At 42.0% G+C, this 27,497-nt stretch overlaps 1 protein-coding gene across 1 annotated transcript in view; it reads left to right on the forward strand.

Moving 5' to 3' along the window:
- slc39a9 (solute carrier family 39 member 9) overlaps positions 1–27,497 on the forward strand; it is a 50,674-nt gene that overhangs the window by 20,863 nt on the left and 2,314 nt on the right. Inside the window, exons 2-6 of the mRNA XM_080202950.1 lie at positions 8,438–8,546; positions 15,164–15,352; positions 18,884–18,952; positions 20,547–20,632; positions 21,068–21,202. Of these exons, the coding sequence (XP_080059076.1) occupies positions 8,438–8,546; positions 15,164–15,352; positions 18,884–18,952; positions 20,547–20,632; positions 21,068–21,202 (588 nt within the window). The remainder of the gene's footprint in view (positions 1–8,437; positions 8,547–15,163; positions 15,353–18,883; positions 18,953–20,546; positions 20,633–21,067; positions 21,203–27,497) is intronic.

The raw sequence follows: 27,497 nt of genomic DNA on the forward strand, positions 1-27,497 counted from the left end.
GTACCTTGTCAAATGCCTTCTGAAAATCCAGAAAGACCACATCCACCGGCTCTCCTCTATCCACCGCCCTAGACACATCCTCATAGAACTCCAGTAAATTTGTCAGACACGACTTCCCTTTAACGAAACCGTGCTGCGTCTGCTCTATCAAGCAATTCCTCTCAAGGTGCCTTGCTATTTCCTCCTTGATGACGGATTCTAACATTTTACCTACAACGGACGTTAAACTAACCGGCCTATAATTCCCTGCCTTTTGCCTGGCACCCTTCTTAAACAACAGCGTAACATTAGCCGCTTTCCAATCTTCCGGCACTTCCCCGGAATCCAGCGACATCTGGAAAATAACCACCAAGGCATCCACTATCACCTCTGCCATTTCTTTCAGAACCCTCGGATGCATTCCATCCAGTCCTGGGGACTTGTCCACAATCAGTCCCTCCAGTCTGTCGAGCACCTCCTCTCTAGTAACAGTAATGTCATTAAGACCCTCCAGTCCTACCACCTTTCCATCTCTTAACACCCGGCAAATTATTCATGTCCTCCTCCGTGAAGACAGAAACAAAAAAGTTATTCAGGACCTCAGCCATATCCCCATCCCCTACCACTAAGTCCCCCTTCTCATCCTCTAAGGGACCAACGTTCACCCTAGCCAGCCTCTTCCTTTTTATATATTTATAAAAACTCTTGCTATCCTTTTTTATATTAAGCGCTAGCCCAGCTTCATAGTTTCTCCTACCCTTCTTTATCATCTTCTTTGTCAATCTTTGTTGACATTGAAACTTCTCCCAATCCTCTTCTCGGCCACTACTCTTAGCTACTCTAAACGCCTCCGCTTTTAATTTAACACTTTCCTTCACCTCCTTCGTTATCCACGGCTTATTACCTCTCCTCCTACGGTCCTTTTTGACCATCGGAATAAATTTCTGCTGAGCACCAAGAAAGATCTCCTTAAAGATCCTCCACTGCTCCTTAGCAGACCTACCTTCCAATGCGCTCCCCCAGTCCACATTCGCCAATTCTTCTCTCATCCTACCGTACTCCCCTCCACCCTTGCTTTAGTTTGTCTGCTGTTGAAACCCATATCTTTTTTTTGTCTCTTGACTCAGAATTCTGCTCCTGTCCTCACTTGCACCAAGTCATAGTCACTTGTTGCCCCAGTGTTTGCTGATTTTCATTAGCTTCCTGTTAGGTAATGTCTCAATTATAAAATTCTTATCCTTGTTTTCAAATCCTTCCATGGCTTTGTTCCTTCCTATCACTTTAACTTCTTCCAGCTCCACAGCCTTCTGAGATATCCGTATTCATATAATTCTGGTCACCTAAGTATTATAGAAACTAGAAGCAGGAGTAGATCATTTGGCTCTTCAAGCCTGCTCTGTCATCCGTTTTGACCATGGCTGATTGTCGAATTCAGTATCTTGATTCCGCGCACCCCCCCCCCCCCCCCCCCCCCCCCGCCATATTCCTTTAGCCCCAAGAGGTATATCTAATTTCTTCTTGAAATCAGACAACGTTTTGGCCTCAACTATTTTCTGTGGTAGTGAGTTCCACATATTCACCATCCTCTAGGTAAAGAAATTTCTCTTCACCTCAGTTCTAAAAGGTTTGTCCCTTTATCCTCAAACTATGACCCCCTAGTTCTAGACTCCCCCACCATTGTGAACATTCTTTCTGAATCTACCCTGTCTGACCCTATTAGAATTTTATAAGTTTCCATGAGATCCCCCTCACTCTTCTAAACTCCAGTGAATATAACCCTAACCTCTCCTCATAGAACTGACCTGCCATCCCTGAAATTAATCTGGTAAATCACCTTTGAGTATAGCAATGTAAAACATGGTGAGGGTCATATTCTTTGGTAATGGGAATGTCTTCACATTTTATCTTGACTGTTCTCCAGTGGTTACCATCCATACTTTCCAGCAGAGGTCACTAAATAATAATCAGGATTAGGAGTCTCTGATCCTCTCCCAGGGCACTTTGGTGAATTTTATACCAACTCTATGCTGATCTGGCTGAGAGTGACTAACTCAGCGTAGCTCCATGTTGGTAGACTTTACCACTTTATATGGCTCAGTTTCACCCTGGCCAGTATATCTCCTTGAATATACTATTGAACAAACCTGCTTACTTATGGGTGGTGCAGTGGTTAGCGCTGCTGCCTCACAGCATCAGGGACCTGGGTTCGATTCCTAGCTTGGGCCACCGTCTGTGGGAAGTCTGCACATTCTCCCAGTATCTGCATGTGTTTCCTCCAGGTGCTCCGGTTTCCTCCCACAGGCCAAAAGACATGCTGGTTAGCTGCATTGGCACATCTAAATTCCCCCTCAATGTGCCCAAACAGGTGTCAGAGTGTGGCGACTAAGGGATTTTCCCAGCAACTTCATTGCAGTGTTAATGTAAGCCTATTTGTGACACACAAATAAACCTTTTCATTTTAAAATTGCTACTAATGTTTGTAGTTGGTACTAGAAGCAACTACTGTTAAAATTAGAGGTTATTTGAGTTATAAACAGGTTGTTACTTCAATTTATGTTAGTTCAACTTTGGTGTGGTCATTGTAAACTGCTGGAGTCAACCCATAAATTCTGCCTTTGCAAGCATTGGTACATCCTTTAATATGGTTGTGATTTTTATTAAAACAAGTAGAATGCACAGGACTTCATTACGAAACAAGTTAACGGTACAGCACAGTACAGGTCCTTCGGCCCTCGATGTTGTGCTGAGCTTTGTCCGAAATCAAGATCAAGGTATCCCACTCCCTATCATGCTTGTGTGCTCCATGTACCTATCCAATAACACTTGAAAGTTCCTAAAGTGTTTGACTCCACTATCGCAGCAGGCAGTCCATTCCACACCCCAACCACACTCTGAATAAAGAACCTACCTTGGACATCCCTCCTATATCTTCTATCATGAACTTTATAGTTATGCCCCCTGGTAACAGCTACATCCACCCAAGGAAATAGTCTCTGAATATCCAATCTATCTATCCCCCTCATCATCTTATAAACCTCTATTAAGTCGCCTCTCATTCTCCTCTGCTCCAAAGAGAAAAGCCCCAGCTCCCTCAACCTTTCCTCATAACCTTTCCTGCCTCAAACCAGGCAGAAGCTTGGTAATTCTCCTCTGCACTCTCTCCAATGCTTCCACATCCTTCTTGTAGTGAGGTGATCAGAACTGCACACAGTATTCCAAATGTGGTCTCACCAAGATCCTGTACAGTTGCAGCATAACCCTACAGCTCTTAAACTCAAACCCCCTGTTAATAAATGCTAACACACTATAGGCCTTCTTCATAGCTCTAGCCACTTGAGTGGCAATATTCAGAGATCTGTGGATATGAATTCCAAGATCTCTCTGTTCCTCTACATTCCTCAGAACCCTGCGGGTTTGAATCCTGTCACAACAAATGACGGAATTTGAATTCAATAAAAAATATCTGGAATTAAGAATCTACTGATGTCCATCAAACCAGAACTGCAGTGACAGGAGTTGGAACCATGGAGTTTTTGGGCATCAGGATTGGAAAATCGCAGAGCTGACTGAGAAATATTGTAGGCCAGCGAGCACTGGGTGATGAGTAATGTTACCTTTTGATTTTTCTCTGCTGCGCTAATTATCGCACTTCATGATTCCTTTAAGATTTGCTATGCAGGTGCGCATATTAAAGGACCACTGCTTGTGTGCAACTTGTTTGTCACCCGTGCAGCATACTATCAGTTTGAACAAGTGGATTTTCAGTAAGCTAGCTTCGAACTGAAACTCTGGCTTTGATTTCTCCATTACATTTTTGTCATATTGCAACAAGATAGGAGAGAACTTCACAGTTCTCTACAGTACCTTAACAATCAACATTTGAGTATTAATTTTACCATGGAGACAGGGCAAAACAACTTTCTATACTATTTCTTGGTGTTTTCATCACAAAAACTTAGTGATAAAACAATGCATTAAGTGAACCATAGGCCCACTCACGCTGACACTTGAACTACTGATCTTCCCATCATCCATCTAATTAGTTTCTGAAACCCTCATTGGAAAAACCTACACCATCAGTGACAAGAAATATCTACAATAAGGTCTTGAGTCTACACTTCAACCCTTCGTGCATCACCTAATACTCACTCCATAACAACTAATTTGATTAAGACTGGTGTCCTGTACTTCCATATACAGATTATACAAGTCAATGGACATAGAAGTCAAACAAAAGTCATCTAAGAAGCTCCAGTTATTCCTTCATGCCCACCAAGAGAAGAAACCATCTTTGGATAAACCGGGAATTTACAGTATACTATGCAATTGCAGAATCGTGTATGTTGGAAAACAGACTGCACTAGATTCAAGGAACAACAAATCTGCTTTGGGCATGATGAATGGAACAAGTCTCCAAGCAATCGTGTCCTCTGATTAGTGGTATTATCATGGACTATTAATCCAGAAATTCAGCTAACGAGCTGGAGACCTGGGTTTGAATCCTGTCACAACAAATGATGGAATTTGAATTCAATAAAAAATATCTGGAATTAAGAATCTACTGATGACCATCAAACTATTGTTGATTATCAGAAAAGTCCAGCTGATTCACTAATGTCCTTTTAGGGAGGAAATCTGCTGTCCTTACCTGGTCTGGCCTGCATGTGACTCCAGAGCCACAGCAATGTGGTTGACTCTCAACTGCTGTAAGGATGGGCGATAAATGCTGGCTAGCCAGCAATGCCTATGTCCCACGAATGAGTTTAAAAAAACACATTCGCATATTAAAATATGTTAGGATACAGTTAAGTCTCTCAACACCCGGTAAAGTCCAACAGGTTTATTTGGAATCACAAACTTTTGGAGCACTGTTTCTTACTCCAGTGAGCGGAGAGTTGGATTCACAAACACGACATATATGGGCAGAGTTGCAACTGCAAGTTAATGGTTAGAATGCACATCTTTAAAGGTACAATGTGAGTGGAGAGACAGATAGTGAGGTGTGAATTGTCTCAAGCCAGGACAGTTAGTAGGATTTTGCAAGCCCTGGCCAAATGGTGAGGTTACATGTTATTGAAGAGTATGTTTATTGGAGGACCCTGACAATGGCAAAGCAAAGATATGCCCAGATTGAAAAGGAAGGATTGGCGGTAATCTTCACGGTCAAAAAATTTCACCAGTATTTATATGGGCAAAAATTTATGATAGTAACAGATTATAAAGGCTTCCTAGATTTACTGAAGGAAAACAAAGCAGTGCCGCTGATAGCGTCAGCCCGATCCAACGTTGGGCATTATTGCTGGTGGCATATCAGTATTGATTGGAGCACCTATCAGGGACTAGAGTGGCAAATGCTGATGCCTTCAGCCAGCTACCATTACCATACACCCCACCATTGGTACCCAGAATGGAGAAGACCGTGATGACATTAAACTTGGACGCACACAATATACACCAGTGGACGCAGAAAGACCCTGTATTGGTGAAGATAAAGCACGTGGTACTAACAGGGCAGCTGCAAAGACTGGTCCATCCACAGTTCAACCCATACTGGATAAGAAGGGAGCAGATCACGAAGACGGGATACTGCTATGGGGAGCACGGGTTATCATTCCCAAGGCAGGGCCATCAGCATATACTGACTGAACTACATCTTGGGCACCCTGGAGTATCAAAAATGAAGGTGTTGGCCAGGAGCTACGTCTGGTGGCCAGGACTGGACGCAGACATATTGAAACTGATAGGGCGGTGCCAACAGGGGCAGAAGGCACCACCGGCAGCCCCGCTGTACCTGAGAGAATAGCCAGGCTGACCATGTTCATGACTCCATGTTGATTTTGCAGGCCCGTTTTATGGGGTCCATGTTTCTGGTGATGCCCATTCCAAGTGGTTAGATGTCTATAAACTAAATTTAGCAAAACAACGGCAACCGTTGAAAACTGTGCACCTCGTTCGCAACATACGGGATCCCAGAGGTATTAGTTTCCTATAATGGTTCAGTGTTCACCAGCCTAGAGTTCACAAAACTTATGAAATCAAATGGGATCCGGCACATCAAGATGGCCCCTTATCACCTGGCATCAAATGGGTTAGCGGAGAGAACAGTCCAAATGTTAAAGGCCAGGTTGAAAAAACAGCCAGCAGCCTCATTAGAGATGAAACTCTCAAGATGGCTATTTGACTGTAGGACCATTCCCCATGCCACCATGGGAACTGGTGGGCAGACGGCCCCGCAGCAGACTAAGCCTGTTGTTGCCAAACCTGGAAGCAAAAGTTGAAAGACACCAGGAAGCCCAATGCAGGGGCCATAACAACACTCGCCAAGGGAGAAATTTTGAAACATGGGAGAGACTGGGTCAGAAATTATGCAGATGGACCCACCTGGGTAACTGGAACAGTCGAGTCCAGGACTGGATTGGTATCCTACTCAGTATGTGTAGGCAAGGCAGTGGTAAGGAAACACCTGGACCAAGTCTGGGCCTCAAGCTCTCCACCCATTCCAGAGCCGAGTCCGCCCTGCAACCCAGGGACGAGCAGAGTCCCTCTTGACCAGCTAGTACTGCCTCTCGTGCACACTTGATGAGGACCTCAGAGTCTGAAATGGACATGGGACGAAGCTGCAGCGATTTCCCTTTCCACCTGAAGTGGACGAGGAACCAGGCCTCCGGCGCTCGTGGCAGAAGAGACGGGTGCCCAGCCATTACACACTGCTGACATCAGAGGCCGAGTTGGGGGATCCTGACCCAGCATTCAAGCAGAGGAAAAGACCCCTGAGGGAAGCAAACCAAGGGGATTCCTCAGACTTTGGGGGAAGGAGTGTGATGATTTCAGCCAGGCCACAAGGTTGGCTTGTTAGTGTACGAACTACCAGATGAGTCCTTGGATAGCACAGTGGTTATCACTGCTGCCTCACAGCACCAGGGATCTGGGTTTGATTCCTGACTTGGGTCACTGTCCATGCGGTATCTGCACGTCCTCCTCATGTCTGCATTGGTTTCCTCTGGGTGCTCTGGTTTCTTATGAAAGATGTGTTGGTTATGTGCATTAGCCATGGTAGGTTCTCCCTCAGTGTACCCGAACAGTTGCTAGAGACTGGCAACTCGGGGATTTTCCCAGTAACCTCATTGCAATGTTAATATAAGGCTACTTGTGCACAAAAGGAGCTACCTGATTAGTCTTAATTGATGGTTAAATCAGGAAGCCACACGCTCCCTACTTAAAGCAGGTGTGTCAGACTCCCTGCCTGCATTCAGCAGGGAGCAATTGGAGTGCTGCTATGTACAGATGTATGGTGTAAATAAAGTAACTTGATGATGAGACTTTTGCCTCTGTGGAGTTATTACAACTTCCAAACTGATTCAGCTATTTACTTTCTTTTGCCATTTTACTGAAAATTATCCTACTAGCTTTAAACAAGACAAATTTCCGGTTTCTGTTTCCTCACAAAATTCAAACTAAGAGTAAACGTTCCCTACATCCCATGCAGCGCATGCTCTACTTACAGCACAGGTTTACCTATCATTTACTTCATCTGTCTCTTAGTGAGTTGCAAACTGCACACATCAATTTCAAGCTGCAACTAACTTTTCCACCAATTGCTGAAATAAATTGAAACTAGAGAATTTCCCTAAGCTTTACCCATCTCCATAATGACATAGCTTGCTATGGAATGTTCTCAAATTGACCTTTGAGTTAATTGTGCCTCATGCTATTTTCTCTTTTGATCCAATGAAGTAAATGGGTTTTACAACCATTCAGGATTCACTGAATAAATGTTTTAAAACTAATTTAGCTCTATCTCCCAAAACAAAACCACCTCTCTTGGATGCCCTTGTTCTTGCCGGTATTGCAACCGTCTTTTCTCCAGTTCTTTAATTAAATAAGATCTCCTGCTGTTTTGGCGTTCTATCTCTTCTATTCTGACTTATTAAACAAACATAGATCACCTTTAAATTGTCGTTTCTTGAGATGTCTGACAAGCTGGAAAGTCCAGCATTTCAATTACCTTCGCAAGATGCTAATGTGAATATCTAGTCCGTGATTCATAAGAATGCTTTCATGTTTTAAAGCTTTGAAATATGAGTCAGTTATAGAAAGTAGAAGCAGAAGTAAGGCACTTGGCCCTTCGAGGCTGATCATCCAACTCAATAGCCTGGTCCCACCTACCTTTGATCCACTTCACCCCAAGAGCCATATCTAACTCCTTCCTGAAAACATACAATGTTTTGGCCTCGACTACTTTGTGGTAGTGAATTCCACAGGCTGACTATTGTCTAGCTGAAGAAATTTCTCATCTCTGTATCCTCACATTTTAAAGGGGAATTGGATAAATATAAAAAGTTACAAGAACGTAATTACAGCAGGACCTGGCATAGGCACAATAACCTTTCTGTGACAGTGATATCTTACCTACATTTTTCTTGCAAGAAAACATTATTTTTTGTTTATTTCTCTCTAGGAAAGGTTGAAGTTGGTGACGGTTCTTGGCGCTGGGCTTCTGTGTGGCACTGCTCTAGCAGTTATTGTTCCTGAAGGTGTTCACGCACTCTACGAGGACGCTCTGAATGGTAAGATTTAGTTCCAAAGCCCAGTGCCCTTTAAAGTCACTGCAGAGCACAGAATTAAATTAACTAGAAGCTCTATGATCATGAAACCAATGAAGTTTTTTATCTGTAACTGCACTCTCATGACTGATCCATTGCGTGTATTACTGACAGGTGGGAGGGGGTCAATTTAAACAGCACTAATTTCTCTTACCAGCCATCCACAACAGATCTGTTTCCCTCTTTATAAGCGGTGGTGAAGTTCCCAACCCTGTGGTTTAGGTGTGATCCAATTTTCTATTAATAACCCTACAGCGATCTTAAGGTAGGATAAATCCCAGCACACACTGAAAATACGAAAAGAGGGTTTGCCACATGCCCCTCATCTTCACATAGGAAAGAGAGGGCTAGAGAAAAGATTTACAGGGTCCCAGTGTCCAGAAACAAAGTACAATGAGGTATCCTTTCACCGAATATGGCAGACTTGAACCCGATTGTTATAGAATTCCTTTTTCTGTTGATGTTGACTTCACAAGCTGAAATAGAGGTGAATTGGTCTTTTAAGTGATGGCACAGAACTTCTCACGGAAGCAGGATAGATGGGGCCAGCTGACCAAATTAGGCCAGAGTTCCTTCGGTATGGCCTGCTGGTCAGGTGTTAAACAGCAGAGTCATGCAAATCAGCAAGGCAATGTTACTTGTTCCGAAAGCGATGTCACATGACTGCTACCTCTTCACCATATCTGATAAAGGGTTTGTATCCATTACCTGGATTCCAAAGAATCCTAATCAAGATTGTGGGATCTTTGTCTTTTCAGAAATGATCTCCTTCTGGCCAGCCTGTATTATTAAATGCAGATTGTCTTAGTAAACGTCTTTTTGAAATTGTACTGTACAATCTGCAGAGAGTTGTTAGTGGCTCCTCCAGATATAACGAGATGCGAGTTTTCCTGAAACTGCCAAGTGGCTTCTTTTATTCAGGGGTCACACAGTTTTAGCCATTTTAAATGTCTTTGTTTAGTTTTTAAAATTTTAGAAATAGTGAAATTTATATACATTTTAAAATCCACAATGTGAGCTCTTAACCCCTCACGTACCAGAATGTAGGTGGCTAATTTATTAGGTTAAAACGGTCATCAGAGTTATTAATGGTGAATTTAGACCATCTAAAGTCCAATTTTCTGAATTGTTTTGGCACAATACAGAGATTGAGCCTGATTGTGTTGTTCAGATGACGTGGTGTAAGAGAACAATGGATAAGTGGACCATGACATAAATTTAATCCAGTTAATGTTTAAAGTCAGAACGCTTTGTGCTTTGTTTTTATATGATGCTTTTTATTAATCCCCTTGGAAAAGTGAAGTTGATTGGAGCTCAAGTATTTCTCATCTGTATGGGTGAAGAAGTTATGATACGCCAATTGAGTGCTGTCATTTATAGGAGAGTGCAGTTATAAGTGATACATTCACATAGGCAATTTCCATTTTTAAATTGGACGTAGGTTTGACCATTATAAATTTCTGACACAAATGTATGCCTGGAATATGGGAGCAGGAGTAGGCCATTTGGCCTGTCGATCCTTCCCTGCTATTCAATTAGATTGAGACTCATCATCTATCCCATGGTATCCCCATATCCCTCGATGTCATTTGTATTCAGAAATCTGTTGATTTGTCTTGAACATGCTCAATGATTAAGCTTGCACAACACTCTGGGGTACAGAATTCTAGACGTTCCCCCTCCTCTGAGTCCTAAAAGGCCTCTCCCTTATTCTGAGACTGTCACCTGATTCTAGACTTAACAGCCAAGGGAAACACTCTAACCACATTAGATAATCTCGCATTCTTGAAAACGCTAGAGAATATGGGCCCAGATTTCTCAATCTCTCGTTGTATATGTGGCAATAGAGAGCTAGGTCATGTTCAGGGGAAGAATTAACATGCTAATAAACTTGTATTTTTGCAATGGCACGTGACAGATCTTGCCAATTTTCAAAAAGATCAAAATCTCAATCATAGAAGAATCAACATTGCCCAGGGAAATCCTTTCAAAATAATACTCTTCTTGACTGTTCCTAGCTTTATTTTCACTTCTGTAATCTAATTTGGGGGTCACAAACAGGCAAGATTCCACAGTAGGTTTGTTCAAACCCTTTATATGTTGTGTATCTTGCTTTCTTCTCTTACTCACCTGAAGGTACCATTCAGGGCCTCATCCAAATGGCTTGAGCAGTTAGGGTTTGCCGACTATTGGGGATTGGAACACATCAGTACTAAGCCACATCCTGTCCTGAAAATCATTGGATAGTTATCAAACATGGGAGTCCAGTTTCATTTTACTCTTCTGCCCCCAACTCCTCAAGGTGCATGAGATCAGATGTATCTGATGTAATCCGGAGGGTTGTCCCATCAAGATAGACAAAATAGTTTGGGTCTGCACTTCTTGGAGTTTAGAAGATTGAGGGATGACCTTATTCAAACATATAAGATCCTGAGGGAGCTTGACAGGGTGGATGGTGAAATATTTCACTAATGGAAGAGTTCTGATTAAGATAGCTACAAGATAAAGAACTAATCATTTAAAACTGAGGTGCATGGAAATTTCTTCCGAGGATGGTGAATCTCTGGAATTCTCTGTCCCAAAGGATAATGGAGGCTGGATCTTTAGAAGTATTCAAGTGGATGTGGGAAATATTTGATAGATCAATGGATAGATGGGGAAATGGCACAGAAAAGGAACTGAGGCTGGCATAGATCAACCATAATTGCATTAAACGGGGCAGGTTTGATGGCTGTGGTGGCTTACTCCTGCTTCTATTTCTTGTACTGTTGCTCTTGTGTGTCAACCCCTTTGTGACATGTGCTGAGACCCTTGAAACATTTTCATGGAATTGTAGAAATGTACAGTAACCATGTGACCCATCGTACCTTTGCTGGTTCTTTGAAAGAGTAGTTCTGTTTTTTTGTCCTTAACCCTGTAAGCACCTGTCCAACTCCTTAAAATTACTTCTGGAATCCACCTCCATTAATTTCTCCACATTTCTCTGTGTTTTTCTAGTGAATTTAAATCTATGACCTATGGGTATTGACTCACCAGGAACTAGTTTTTAACTATTTTCTCTATCGTCACCTCTCATCGTCTTGCAAACCTCTTATTGAATAACATGGATTCAAACGCTTGCTGGATAACGCTTCTGACTATGGATCAGAAGATTCCAGTTCGACTCTAACTGATTTCTTAATCATAATTCGTGGGGCGACACTGGCACAGTGGTTAGCACTGCTGCCTCATAACGCCAGGGACCTGGCTTCTGTTCCTGGCTTGGGTTCCTGTTTCTGTGGAGTTTGCACATTCTCCCTGTGTCTGTGTGGGTTTCCTCCAGGTGCTCAGGTTTCCTCCCACTGTCAAAAGATGTGTGGGTTAGGTGGATTGTCCATTAGTGTCAAGGGATCTAGCTAGGGTAAGTGCATGGGGTTATGCGGATAGGGCCTGGGTGGGATTGTGGTCAGTGCAGACTCGATGGGCTGAATGGCCTCCTTCTGCACCGTAGAATTCTATAATTTTAGATCGCCTATTAAACTTCAGTGCTGTGAGGAAAACAGACCTTCCCAACAAAAACTGAAAATGCTGAAAAATCTCACATCTTGTTGTCACACCTGAGATTTTCCAGCATTTTCTGTTGTTTCAGATTCCAGCATCTGCAGTAATTTGTTTTTGCCTAATTTTCCCAACATCTCTTCATAACACTGAAGGCCCACCTCCCCCCCCGCAATCACATCCTGGTACTGTCTTGTACCTTTTCTGAGGCCTTTTACATTTTTCCCGAAGATCCTTAATTAAGAAGGGAATAAAAGGTTATTGGGAGTAGGCAGGAACGTGGGATTGAAGTTACAAACAGATCAACCATAGTCTCATTGAATGGCTGAGTAACCTTGAAATGCTGAGTGGCACCTGAGCCTAATTCATATGCTTGTATGTAAAGCTTGCAATTGTAACAGAATTCCAATACTAACAATGTCCTGGGATTGGTACAAAATCCCGATCATGGGGCTGAGGAGTCCTGGGATAGGGAGAGGTTCCAAACAGACTGGGCAAAGAGAGACTCCAAGCAGTAAAAGTGTTATGATTGGCAGGCTCCAACTAGTGGGAATTTGGGAGAAACCATGGAGAATAAAAAGACAGTGGAAAGTTGGTGGTTGTGCTGCACTTGTTGGGGCAGAGATATCCCTTTGCAGAAATGGGACTCTGCTCAGTATGGCTGAAGATCTGGCTTTGTGCCTGTGAGTCAGTGCTGGAGTGCAGATTTGGGAATTCAGGGCAACAGTCTCAGGAAAACTAGGTCAAAACCTTGAAAGGTGAACAGTTGTTGAGGCAGTTCCAGTCAGAACAACTTTTGAGGGAATTCAGAGACCTGATCTTTAAAATGTTTAGAATCTCTTGTGAGGGTGGTGAGAGTTTCAGTGAGATTGGTTGAAATGAATTGAAATCTGAGTAAACAGATTTACTGACAGCTGGGTGGGTTGCTGAGAAATCCATATAATCTATCTTGGTCATATCTGCCACTTATTGTCCAGTGTTGTGTACTTAACCACAGTTTCCCTGTTAATTTGTGTGTACCTCGTATTGATTGAGTTAAGATAGATAAATTGTTTTACTTTCTGACTGTGCACAGTAAAGTTAATGAAACTAGAATTTTGTGGCTTTATTCTCTTAGCAAATAGCTGGGATCTCAAACTTTATCCACTTTAAACAAAATGTCTGGTCTCCAATCAAAATTACTGCAGATGCTGGAATCTGAAACAAACAGAAAATGCTGGAAAATCTCAGCATGTGTGATAGCAAGATGCTGAGATTTTTCAGCACTTTGTTTTTGTTGGGGAAGTCTGTTTTCCTTAGAGCACTGAAGTTTAGTAGGTGATCTAGAATTATAGAATTCTACAGTGCAGAAGGATTAACTCGATTAATCTTCTGTTATCTCATCAAATCTAATTGCATTGTTGTTCATCATATATCTATGCTGACACTCTTTGATTAACCCATACTTTTCTAAGTAATATCCTGCCATGATGTTAGGCTGACTGGCCTGTAGTTTTGTGGTTTATCCCTCTCCCCATTCTTGAATATTGGTATGACATTTAGTAACCCTTCAATCCTGCGGCAGTACTCCTGTATCCAGTGCAGATTAAAAGAACATAACCGATGCCTCTACTGCTTCTACATTATTTTTTCAGTAACCTTGGATGTATTCCGTCCAAACCAGGTGATCTGCAAACTTACAATAATTTTGATCCATTTAAGACATCTCCTATCTGTTACTTTCCAGACTATAACTTCCTTCTCCTTTTTAACTTAACCTTTGTATCATTGTGAATGTTTTATGAAGATGACACAATATAAAGTACACATTTAATACTTCAGCCATACCTCTGCCCCTACCTGAAGATTTCCATTTTGCTCTTTAATAGACCCAACCCTCCACCTAGCTAACTTTGTGTTCTGATATGGAACAATGGAGCTTATTTAAAAGCTGAAACATGGGAGACTTCACACATTTTATATAGTTTTAGTTTACCTATCAAAATTACAAATCTTTAAGTGAGTGCAGCCAGGTAAGGCATGAAGAACAATCATTCTTGATAAAACAGGATATAGGTTAAAACTTTCTATTGACATTGAATTGCCTGCAGGTATTTTTTCATGTTGCACTGCCTGTTACAGCAGTCGTGTTTTTGTTTAATCCCTCATGGAATGTGAGTATCACTGGCAAGGCCAACATTTGCTACCAACCCTAATTGATCTTGAGAAATTGGTGGTAATGAGGTGCCTTAAACTGCTGCAGTCCTTCATCTGGTGTAGGTACACGTACTGTGCTTTAGGAAAGAAATATAAATGGATCAAAGTGTAGTTGACTAAACTAGTTTCTGTAGCATCTGGAAAAGGACCTATGTTTTTCCATTGTTTAATATTTTTAGTGAAAATTATACAATTTTGAAATGCAACATGACACCATTTAACCCATTTTGCCTTTGTTAGCTCTTTGTAACAACTATTCAAGTAGTTAAACTCTCCTACTCTTCTTAACCTTGTAAATTTTTAATGTTTTAAGTGGTTATCCATTCCCTTTTGAATATTATAATTGAATGCTTCCTTTCAGACTACATTCCAAATCATAACATGGTTATGATGAAGAAGGATAATCATAATGAGGCTGCTAAGAACTGGAGAAAATTTTGTGTAGTAGTTTGGAATTCTTCCATCAGAGGAATGGACGACATTGGGGTCAGGTCAAATGCCTATACTACTAGGACAGCAACAGAAAATTTTAGCTTTCTTTTGCCTATGCAGCACTCAGGATTTGCCGTGATTAAATACAATTGCAATCCTGGTTCATCAATTGATGCTGTTGAAGACACTTGGAGTTTTAAGTGTGCTTGAATGAAGAGTGACCTGTGGAGTCCCTGAATCCATGCAGGGTTTGAACATTCCAGTTCACGTAATAAAGAAAAGCTTCTGTTCACTTTCCTCCTCCATAATCACCTCCACTCTCTCCTCCCCCCGCCCACCACCACCACCTCCTTGCCCTCACTATAACCATTAAAAAGGTATAATCAGATTTAATTGTCTTTTTTCCTTTTCTTCAGATAAACACCCCCAGGGAGATGAAGCAGAAAAGGTGGAGGATCCATTAAAGACAGGTCAATCTGTAGAGACTGAACATGATCACAAGCACATTGCTTTACATGCTTACATTGGTGTCTCATTGGTACTGGGATTTGTTTTTATGCTCTTGGTCGACCAAATAGGCAGTTCTCACATGCACTCCACTGATGGTAAGACACACTTAAAATCTCAATGACTAGTTTTAAATAATGCTAAGACTGGGTGAGCTGAAACCACTGTCATCTACCGTGGCGTGCAAATGTGAAATATCTTTAGTTTAACTGGGCTGTATTGCATCGGTATTAATGCTTCTGAACTGTTGATGGTTAGAGTCATAATGTTGACAGCATGAAAACTTCTATACATTATTTTGTAAATTGAGTTTGTGTCTTTATATGCCCTGTTTGTGAACTGAAATCCTGCACACCTGATGATGAAGCAGCGCTTCAAAAGCTAGTGGCTTTTGCTACCAAATAAACCTGTTGGACTTTAACCTGGTGTTGTGAGACTACTTACTTTGTAAATTGAGGCAGAGAAGAGAAGCAAGCCGCTGCCAGCTTATGTTAGGGGATACAAAGTTGCTGCTGAAACTTTAGGAGCGTGTGGATGGCAAACCATCAAATGTGACTACTCTTTATCTGAGACCTTATTGTTCCTGCACCTGATCATTCATTTATATTGGCTGTCGAGACCAAGGCTAAAATTCAGTTCATTTTGTGTAGTAATTAGACTGGTAGAATGTAAGTAATGCATCAGATAAACACACTCACTTTAATGCAGACTCCCTTCTTTTCCTCTTCTCCAATCTGAGTTCTCCATTGCTGTCAATTTTATCATAGCCCTTGGAAACGAGTATTTTGTTGTTAGGGTAACAAGCTATTGTTTGTATTTTAAATGAGGGGTGTTCAGTTCTTGTGCTGTGGGTTGAGAATGGTGTGAAGAGAATAAAAATATCATCAAATCACATAGCATATAAAGCCAATTGTGCATCTGCTCTTGGCCAACCAATTAGTTATACTATCCTCCTTTTTCACCAAAGCTATGCAATTTTTATTTTCCCCTTTTAAATATTCACTCAATTCAGAACTAGAGGGCACAGCCTCAAAATAAGGGCGGGGGGGGAGCAGTTTAGATCAGAGTTGAGGAGGAACTTCTTCACTCGAAGGGTGGTGAGTCTCTAGAATTCTCTGCCCATTGAATTGGTGGAGGCTACCTTGCTGAAAATATTTAAGTCATGGGTAGATAGTTTTCTGATAGACAAGGGAATTAAGGGTTATGGGGAGAAAGCAGGAAAGTGGAACTGATCCACTTCAGACCAGCCATGATCTTGTTGAATGGCGGGGCAGGCTCGAAGGGCTAGATGGCCTACTCCTCCTATTTTTTATGTTCTTATGTTCAATTCCCTTTTGAAAGTTAGCACTAAATCTGTTTCCATCAGCCTTAAGACCAGTGGATTCCAGATAATGGCAACTCCCTGTAAACAGAGTTTCTCCTCAACTTACCTCCTGCTTTTGCTAATTAAATCTGTGACTTCTGGCTATCAAACTATCTACTATCAGAAGTTGTTTCACTTTATTTACTGTTTCAAAATCTTTAATGATTCTGAACATCTCTATCAAATTGCCTCATAACCTTCTCTATTCGAAGGAGAACAACTCTAGGTCATCCATGTAGTTGAACTCATTCATCCTTGGTATTATTGTAGTAAATCTTCTCTTCGTCCTTTCTCAGAGCTTCCAAAATTGTGGTGCCCAGAATTGGACACACTATTCCACCAGATCTGGTCATTGTTTAATGACGAGCATTTGGCATGCTTGGTTTCATCGGTCAGAACATTGAATACAGGAGTTGGAATGTTTTGTTGAAGTTGTACAAGACATTGGTAAGGCCACACTTGGAATACTGTGTGCAATTCTGGTCACCCTATTTTAGAAATGATATTATTAAGCTAGAAAGAGTGCAGAAAAGATTTACTAGAATGCTACCGTGACTTGATGGATTGGGTTATGAGAAGAGGTTGGATAGACTGTGACTTTTTTCTCTAGAGCGTAGGAGGCTGAAGGGTGATCTTATAGAGGTCTATAAAATAATGAGGGGCATAGATCAGCTAGATAGTCAATATCTTTTCTCAAAGGTAGGGGAGTCTGGGACTAGAAGGCGTAGGTTTAAGGTGAGAGGGGAGAGATACAAAAGTGCCCAGAGGGGCAATATCTTCACACACAGGGTTGTGAGTGTCTAGAACAAGCTGCCCAAGGTGGTAGTAGTAGAGGCGGGTACAATTTTATCTTTTAAAAAGCATTTAGATAGTTACATGGGTATGATGAATATAGAGGGAAAAGGGGACAAATGCAGGCAATTGGGATTATCTTAGGAATTTTTAGAAAAAAAAGGGTGGCATGGACACGTTGGGCCAAAGGGCCTGTTTCCATGCTGTAAACCTCCTGACTTTCTTCTCTTTGAAATCTGCCTCTATTTACAAAGGCAAGGACCCTGTTTGTCTTTTTAATAATCATCTTCATTTGTTCTGCCATCTTAAAATTTGTGTACCTACACCCCAAGGTCTCCATTCCTCCAAGTCCTTTAAAATTGTATAATCTTGTTTATTGTCCTGCAAATTCTTCCTGCCAATATAAAGCACTTTAAACTGCTGAGTTAGATTTCATCTCATTTCAGCAATCCATCTATGTTCTCTTGAAGTTTGATACAATCCTTGTATCATTTGAGTTTTGTGTACAAACTTTAAAATACGTACAAGTCCAGATCATTGATGTATGTCAAAAATAATTGCAGCCCCATCTGATTCCAAACAGGTTTTTTTTTCTATATGGGAACAGGAATATAGGACATTAATTCCCTTTTTTTTGCCTTTGGTTTACTCTTTGTGTGAAAAACTTGTTTCCTGATTTCAATCTTGAATGGCTTGGCTCTAATTTTAAGATTGGTTTGTATTCAACCACAAGAAGCAATAATTTTTCTGTAGCTACCCTATCAAATCGTTTTAAACATCTTGTTTAAGTCACCCCATAATCTTCTAATCTCAAAGAATACAAACCCTGTTTGTATTCCCTAACCTTGCAAACCATAACCTTTTAATTCCCTGATAGTTAGAAAAATCCAGAAATCAGAACTGACTTTTTCCCAAATCACCTGAATTTATGATAGTACCTTTACACAAAAATTAAGAACTGTGCTACAATGAGAAAATTTATTGAAAATGTTGTAAAACAACTTTTGGTTTAATATGTTTATATAATTTTTTTGGGAATTAGCAAATGCTCTCTGTGTGTGGTTGCTAGCTCTCGGATAATTATACAGGATCGCCTTGGATATACAATGCAAAAACTGGCCATTTGGCCCACAGTCCATGCTGGCGCTCATGATTCACCCAAGCCTCCTCCCGTCCTTCCGCAACTAAATCCATTACTCAGTTTGGTTACTAATTTAGACTTGATCAAGAGGGTAGACACTAATGGTGTAACAAGAACAGCAGCATACATTGAAGTGATTGGAACTAGAATCATTCGTGCCCTATTGTATCCACTGGTGGTCAGCGACAAGAGGCTTGGCCACAGATATCCAAACAAGTGCAGGAACAAAAGATCAAAGGAGTGACTCGTTTATAAAGATATTATACCAAAATGATTGATATTGCACTTTATGGTTCTCTGGGGGATTTATTTTGTTTCTAATGTATCTTTCAGACCCTGAAGCTGCAAGAACAGCAAATACCAAGATCACCACCACACTTGGATTGGTGGTTCATGCAGCAGGTAATACTACATTCATTATGTTGTGTGTAAGCTTTAATTTCATGACTTCAGTGATCCTCCCACTGAGTGTAAAAGATCAGCAGGGTTTTAATATAAGTTGCTGATGATACAATGCCGGAACTGCTGGTGCTCTTCCAGTGGCACGATTCATTGTTCAGACTGCTGATATGCCACCCATTCAAGTAAATGATGAACCAGAATATTCCAAACCATTTGCAGTCTCTTCCCCCATGTATCAGTTACATGATCAAAGTGTAGTGCGAAAATACAAAGGTTTTTCAAAGTTGTTGTAATCATACAATCTTTTGCGTGGAGTACCCCCACCATTGCTATGCCACTATCTCTTGATGCTGCAGAGATTTTGATTATTTCATATATTAACCAGCAGCAGAACCTGCTTTTTTTTTTGTGTAATTCAATCTCGGACACACAACATTATGACTTTGAAGAGTTTTCTTGCAGCAGGTTAGGTCTAACATAGTGGAAGTGCCTGAAAAAAGATTTTGTTGTGTAGGTGCTTTTGCTGGGTGGGGGAGTAAGGCGATTTTGTTTCTCTTTTGGAAGCCTATTCGCCTCCCTTGGCACCAATTGGTTCACAACAGGGACTGAGCCCAGCAGTCTTTATGCCTTAGTTAAATGAATAATGGAATTGTACAGCATCAAAGCTAGCTATTCAGCCCATCCTTCCTGTGCTAGCTCTTGGACAGAGTTTTCCAATGAGCCTTATTCCACTGTACTTTTTCATAGCCCTACAAATATTTTTAAATGTGTTGGTGAACTGCTGGGAATTTTGTTAATGTTGTTAGTTTTTAATTTTGAAAAATCACTACCAGAATTCAAATTGAAGTGTTTTCATGGATTGATTGAAAATCAGCACCATAAGTGTCAAGTGACGATTGTTATAATAAATATTTTGTATGTTGTCAGAATAATTTCTTCAGACTGAAACTACGATTCATCAGTGCTACCTCCATTTCTGATTATATGCTGCCTCCAGTAAATACCCTGCATCTTGAGTTTTTAAAATGCTGTTTGCATCCCCCACACCTCCTGAAAGTTATATCATCTGAGCTGTTCTCTCTTTCTGCTTTGTTCATTTCTGCTGTCTTTTTTTTTCTGGCTATTCCAGTTTGTGTTTCAATGTGAGCACTGTGATATGCAATTTCAGTTCGGTCAACTAACTGAATCAGATCCAGCACTATCGTATGTAATTTTTAAAACAAGAAAATTCACGCTGCTTTGCCACAGGTCATGTTTGCCTTTACCTGTGAATTGGGATTGTGGGAAGGACAACCAACCACAAATGATTCCTGCTGGCAGTATTTTAAGTGATTGTTTTCCCCTTCCTGCCTGTCACAGTTCTGAGCTATTCTATGCATTTCCCTATACTGTACCCAGTTGACCACATAGCAGTCTCTTAATCAAGATTGTGATCTACCAAAACCTAGTTTAGCATTATAATTGCACTGTCTATTTTTTATTGAGCACGCAATAGTAATAATGACCATTTTCAGTTTCAGTTTTATTATTGTATGGAATTATTGGCTATAAAGCAGTACATTTTATTTCTGTAATCTATTCTTTTCCCTTGCAGCGGATGGCATTGCATTGGGTGCAGCAGCTTCCACATCACAAACAAGTGTACAGTTGATTGTATTTGTAGCTATTATGTTACACAAAGTAAGTATCCAAATCTTGAATTTCCTCATTTTTCTTTAAGGCGTCCTACATTTTAGGGTTTAAGATAATTTTCAGTGGTTGGATTTAATTGGACGTTTTCTCCCTTTAGAAATGGGTACAGTTTTGTAGTTGACAGGTAAATGAGTGACCTAACCTTGACAATAATGTAGTGGCATATTTCTGGACATAGCAGAGGCCTAGACTGATACATGAGCCCCATTCCCATTTTGGGGAAGGAAATCTGCCATCCTTACCTAGACTGGCCAATATGTAGTCAGATACATACAGAACTGTGCACAATCACAGTTTACTTCATTGGCTTTGAAGAATGTTGAAGTATCCTGAGATTATTGAATTTTGTGATATAAATAACCACCAAATGTTTGCTTGCCTAATAATTCACTTCAATATATGTATTCCTCTCCCCATTTTTAGGCTCCAGCTGCTTTTGGTCTGGTTTCGTTCCTCATGCATGCAGGGCTTGAAAGGAATCGAATCAGAAAACACCTATTGGTGTTTGCTTTGGCAGCACCACTACTATCCATGGTCACTTACCTGGGTCTGAGTAAGGTACAGTTAATACTTTTGTTCATCCAGCACCTTACTGCAGTGCTTCACTTCATTTCTTAAAATTACAATGTCATGGCCACTACGTTAAGAACCTGTTGCAGGCAATGATGATTGTCGTCAATTGATCTGCTTTTTGGTATCAATGGGGTCTTTTATATCCAGAACAGACTAGCCTATATTTCACAACTGATCTTGGGGTGCCTTCCTCCTTACTGCATTGAGGCTGTTGGTCCAGCTGTCAGGTTTTAGTCTGGTGCTGGAACATTTGAACCCATGACTTCTGATGTAGAGGCAAGAATGCTGCCATGTGAGCCAACTCAGTATTTATGTATATATGGCTTTTGGCACACTTTCAGGCGTTCATTGATTAAAACAATTATTTTTGCATCATTCTTGTTGCACCATTCTATAAAACAATCAGAGCAGGTTGTATGATTGAGGGAAGGGAGTGGTTCCATAAGAGCCATAATGGCATAGAAAGCAGCCATTTGATCCATTGAGTCCATGCCAGGTCTCTGTGAAGCAATCCATTCCCTGCTTTATTCCATAGCCATGCAAGTTTATACTCTTCAAGTGCTTATTCAAGTTTCTCTTGAAATCATTGATTGTCTCCACTTTCACAACCTTCCTAGCCAGTGAGTTTCAGCTGATTACCATTCAGCTGTACAAAACTGTTCTTCCTCAGCTGCTCCCTGCAAATCTTGCTTAGAACTGCAATTCAGTGTCCCCTGTGTCCTTGTACTGTTTATTAATGGGAGCAGTATTTATTTATCTGCCTGATGTAACCTTGTCATAAACTTCCATCAAATCTCTGCACAATCTCCTATGCTTCAAGACAACAACCCCAGCTTCTCCAACCTAACCTGGTATCTAAAATCCCTAATCACTGGAATCATCCTGGTAAATCACTCTATGCCCTCTCTTTTGCCCTCGCTTCTTCCTAAAGCGTGATGACAAGAATGGATGCGTTACTCTAGTTGTTGCCTCACCAGAGCTTTAGACAGGCTCAGCATAACTTCCCTGATTTTGTACTCAATGCTTATTTATTAAGTCCAAGATCCCATGTGCATTGCTAACTGCTCACAAAGTGTCCTACCACCTTCAAAGATATGTGCTCATAAATCATGCATCAGGTGTGTGATTCAAAATCAAGCCATTTCAAGAGAAATGATGACGCACTATGTTTTTATTTTTTGGAATGGTAAATCTTCCTGATCTAATGAGGGAGCACTGACTTTGAGGGACTGTTGAGTTGATGGTGCAAAAGAGTGCTGAATCAGTATAATAATACTTTCATAAATGCTGGAGCTTTGGTGGCGCCTAGTAGCACTAAGCTTGGCAATAGCTTGAAATAATTCCCCTATTTTCTGTATTTCAATATGATCCTTCACAACCCTTGCTGAAATACTGTTTCAGGGAGAGTTATGATACCTCACTCATGAATAACCCAAGTCAAGCACATAAATTCATTCCTGCCATCGCTTAATAGCCACACTTGCACTTTCCAGCAGGGAAACCAGAGCAAGCTCCTTCTGCCGCATCTCAGAAAATGCAAATCACTTTACACCTGATGGGTCCCTTTCTGGATTACAGACTATTGTAGCACAGCCAAATTTGGCACCCAATTTCCCCAGCTGCCAGAAAATGACCAGTGATTAATCTGTTGATAGTGATAATTAATGGAGGACTTGACCAGAACACTGGGAGGATTCCCCTGCTTTGTTAAGAATTATGATGTGGAGATGCTGGCGTTGGACTGGGGTAAACACAGTAAAAAGTCTCACAGCACCAGGTTAAAGTCCAACAGGTTTATTTGGTAGTAAATGCCACAAGCTTTCGGGGCTCTGCCCCTTCATCAGGTGAGTGGAGAGTTCCGATCACCATCAGAGTTCTGATCATATAAAGGCACACACAGTTTACAGAATACTGATTAGAATGCAAGTCTTTACAGCTAGTCAGCTAATCAGATCCTTAAAGATGCAGACAATGTGACTGGAGGTAGCATTAAGCATAGGTTAAAGAGATGTGTATTGTCTCCAGATGTAAGAACATAAGAAATAGGAGCAGGAGTAGGCCATCTGGCCCTTCGCGCCTGCCCCGCCATTCAATAAGATCATGGCTGATCTTCGTGGCTCAGTTCCACATTCCCGCCCTCTCCCCATAACCCTTAATCCCCTCTCTTATCAAAAACCCATCAACCCGCATCTTAAAAATATTTAGCGAGGTAGCCTCTACCGCTTCAACGGGCAGAGAATTCCAGAGATTCACCACCCTTTGAGTGAAGAAGTTCTTCCTCAACTCTGTTCTAAACCGCCTCCCCTTTATCTTGAGGCTGTGCCCCCTCGTCCTACTGTCCTTTCTGAGTGGGAAGAGTCTCTCCACCTCTATCCTATCCATCCCATTCATCATGTTATACGTCTCAATGAGATCTCCCCTCATTCTTCTAAACTCTAACGAGTACAAGCCTAGTTTATTCAGCCTCTCCTCGTAGCTCAACCCCTTCAACTCCGGCATCATCCTAGTAAACCTCCTCTGCACTCCCTCCAAGGCCAAAATATCCTTGCGTAAGTACGGCGCCCAAAACTGCACACAGTACTCTAGCTGCGGCCTCACCAATGCCCTATACAGCCGCAGCAAGACCTCCCTACTTTTATATTCAATCCCCCTCGCTATGAAGGCCAGCATCCCATTAGCCTTCCTGACCACCTGCTGCACCTGCAAGCTGGGTTTTTGCGACTCATGCACAAGGACCCCGAGGTCCCTCTGCACCGTCGCCTGCTGCAGTTTTTCTCCACATAAGTAATAGAAAGTAAGTAACAGACAGGACAGTAAGTAGATTTCACAAGCCCAGGCAAGTCATGGGGGTTACAGATAGTGCGACATGAACCCAAGGTCCTGGTTGAGGCCGTCCTCATGTGTGCGGAACTTGACTATCAGTTTCTGCTCAGCAACTCTGTGCTGTCATATGTCGTGAAGGCCACCTTCAGGAGGTGTGTCAACACCAGATTCATCACCCGCACTCACAAGACAGCTCCAAACATCACCCAAGCACAACACAACGCCATCCACGCTCAAGACCAACCACAACATTGTCATCAAACCAGCAGACAATGGAGGGGCCATCGTCATACTGAACAGAACAGATTACTGCAAAGAAGCGTACCGACAACTGAACAACGAGGAACATTACAGACAGTTACCCACAGATCCTACCAAAGAACACACCCGTCAACTCAACACTCTGATCAAGACCTTTGATCCGGACCTTCAGAGCACCCTCTGTGCTCACATCCCACGTACTCTCCATGTTGAAGATCTCTACTGCCTCCCAAATGTACACAAGGCAAACACACCCGGCCGTCCCATCGTATCGGACAATGGGACCCTATGCAAGAACCCCTTCAGCTATGCTGAGGGGATCCTGAAAACCATTGTACAAAGAACCCCCAGCTTTTGTCGCGACACTACGGACTTTCTACAGAAACTCAGCACGTATGGAGCAGTTGAACCAGGAACACTCCTTGTCACAATGGATGTCTTGGCACTCTATACCAGCATCCCCCACGACGATGGCATTGCTGCAGCTGCCTCAATACTCAACGCCGACAACTGCCAGTTTCCACATGCAATTTTACAACTCATCCGCTTCATCCTGGACCACAATGTCTTCACCTTCAACAACCAGTTCTTCATCCAGACACACGGAGCAGCCATGGGGACCAAATTTGCACCTCAATATGCCGACTTCTTCACCGCACAGGATCTTCAACCGATGCTACACGCTAGTTACATTGATGACATTTTCTTCCTTTGGACTCATGGTGAACAATCACTGAAACAACTATATGATGACATCAACAAGCTCCATCTCGCCACCAGACTCACCATGGACTATTCTCTGGAATCAGTTGCATTCTTGGACACACGCATCTCCATTAAGGACAGTTATCTCAGTGCTCACTGTACTGCAAGCCCACAGATAATCTCATGATGCTCCACTTCTTCAGCTTTCACCCTAAACATGTTAAAGAAGCCATCTCCTACGGACGAGCCCTCCGTAGACACAGAATCTGCTTGGATGAGAAGGATCGCAATAGATACCTCCAGATGCTGAAAGATGCCCTCATAAGAACAGGATATGGTGCTGAACTCATCGATCGACAGTTCTGACGCGTCACAGTGAAAAACCGCACTGACCTCCTCAGAAGACAAATACAGGACACGGTGTTCAGAGCACATTTCATCATCCAGTACTACTTTAGAGTGGAGAAGCTACGACATCTTCTCTGGAGTCTTCAACATGTCATTGATGAAGACGAACATCTTGCCAAGGCCATCCTCACACCCCCACTTCTTGCCTTCAAACAACCGCACAACCTCAAACAGACCATTGTCCGCAGGAAACTACCCAGCCTTCAGGAGAACAGTGACCATGACACCACACAACCCTGCCACAGCAACCTCTGCAAGACATGCCAGATCATCGACATGGATGCCATCATCTCATGTGAGAACACCATCCACCAGGTGTACGGCACATACTCTTGCAACTTGGCCAATGTTGTCTACCTGAGGAAAGGATGTCCTACGACAACGGATGAATGAACACCGCTCAACAATCACCAGGCAAGACTGTTCCCTTCCTGTTGGTGAACACTACAGCGGTCACAGGCATTTGGCCTCTGATCTTTGGGTAAACACTCTCCAAGGCAGCCTTCACGACACATGACAGCGCAGAGTCACTGAGCAGAAACTGATAGCCAAGTTCCGCACACATGAGGACGGCCTCAACTGAGATCTTGGGTTCATGTCACACTATCTGTAACGACCATGACTTGCCTGGGCTTGCTACATCTCACTTACTGTCCTGTCAGGAGACGATACACATCTCTTTAACCTATGCTTAATGCTATCTCCAGTCACATCATCTGTATCTTTAAGATTTGATTAGCTGACTAGCTGTAAAGACTTGCATTCTAATCAGTATTCTGTAAACTCTGTGTGCCTTTATATTAAAAAGCCTGACAACACCAGGCTTTAGTCCAACCAATTTATTTGATAATAGACTCACAAGCTTTCGAGGTTTCCCTCTTCGTCAGGTGAATGGAGAGTTCTGGCCTCAGACAGAGCATATAAAGCACAGTCTGAGGCCAGAACTCTCCATTCACCTGACGAAGAGGGAAACTTCGAAAGCTTGTGAGTCTATTATCAAATAAATCGGTTGGACTAAAACCTGGTGTTGTCAGACTTTTTACTGTGTTTACGCCAGTCCAACGCCGGCATACCCACATCATGCCTTTATATGATCAGAACTCTTGTTTGCGATCAGAACTCTCCACTCAGCTGACGAAGGGGCAGAGCCCCGAAAGCTTGTGGCATTTACTACCAAATAAACCTGTTGGACTTGAACCTGGTGTTGCGAGACTTCTTACGTTGTTAATAATTATACAGATAGCAGGGTAGCACAGTGGTTAGCACTGCTACTTCACAGTGCCAAAGACCTGGGTTCAATTCATGGCTTAGATCACTTTCTGTGCAGAGTTTGTACGTTCTTCCCATGTCTGCGTGGGTTTCCTCTGGCTGCTCTGGTTTCCTCGTACAGTCCGGAAAATGCTGGTTTGGTGCATTGGCCATGATAAATTCTCCCTCAGTCTACCTGCACAGGTGCTGGAGTGTGGCAATTAGGGGATTTTTACAGTAACTTAATTGCAGTGTTAATGTAAGCCTACTTGTGACACTAATAATTATCATCATAGAGTCATAGAAACCCTGCAGTGCAGAAAGAGGCCATTTGGCCCATCGAGTCTGCACTGACCACAATCCCACCCAGGCCTGACCGCCATATTTCTATATATTTATCCGCTAATCTCTCTAACTTATGCATCTCAGGACATGAAGGGTCAATTTTAGTATGGCCAATCAACCTAACCCGCACATCTTTGGACTTTGGGAGGAAACCAGAGCACCTGGAGGAAACCCATGCAGACACGAGGAGAATGTGTAAACTCCACACAGACAATGATCTAAACCAGGAATCGAATCTGGGTCCCTGGAGCTGTGAAGTAGCAGTGCTAACCACTGTGCTGCCCAGTTTAGAAAAGTTAAAGTTTAAAAACTAAAGTTTAAAAATAAACTGTTGGAACTTTAATGTCCACTTGATCATGTAAATAGGTCCTCAGTTAAACTTTTCTTCTGAGTCATTGAGGTATACAGCACAAAAAAAAGTCCCTTTGGTCAATCATGTCTGTGCCATCCAAAGACAGACCACCTAACTGTTCTAATCCTGTTTTCCAAC

This window comes from Carcharhinus amblyrhynchos, chromosome 14 (genome assembly GCF_965287045.1).
Source record: "Carcharhinus amblyrhynchos chromosome 14, sCarAmb.v2.hapA, whole genome shotgun sequence".
Lineage (NCBI taxonomy): Eukaryota > Metazoa > Chordata > Chondrichthyes > Carcharhiniformes > Carcharhinidae > Carcharhinus > Carcharhinus amblyrhynchos.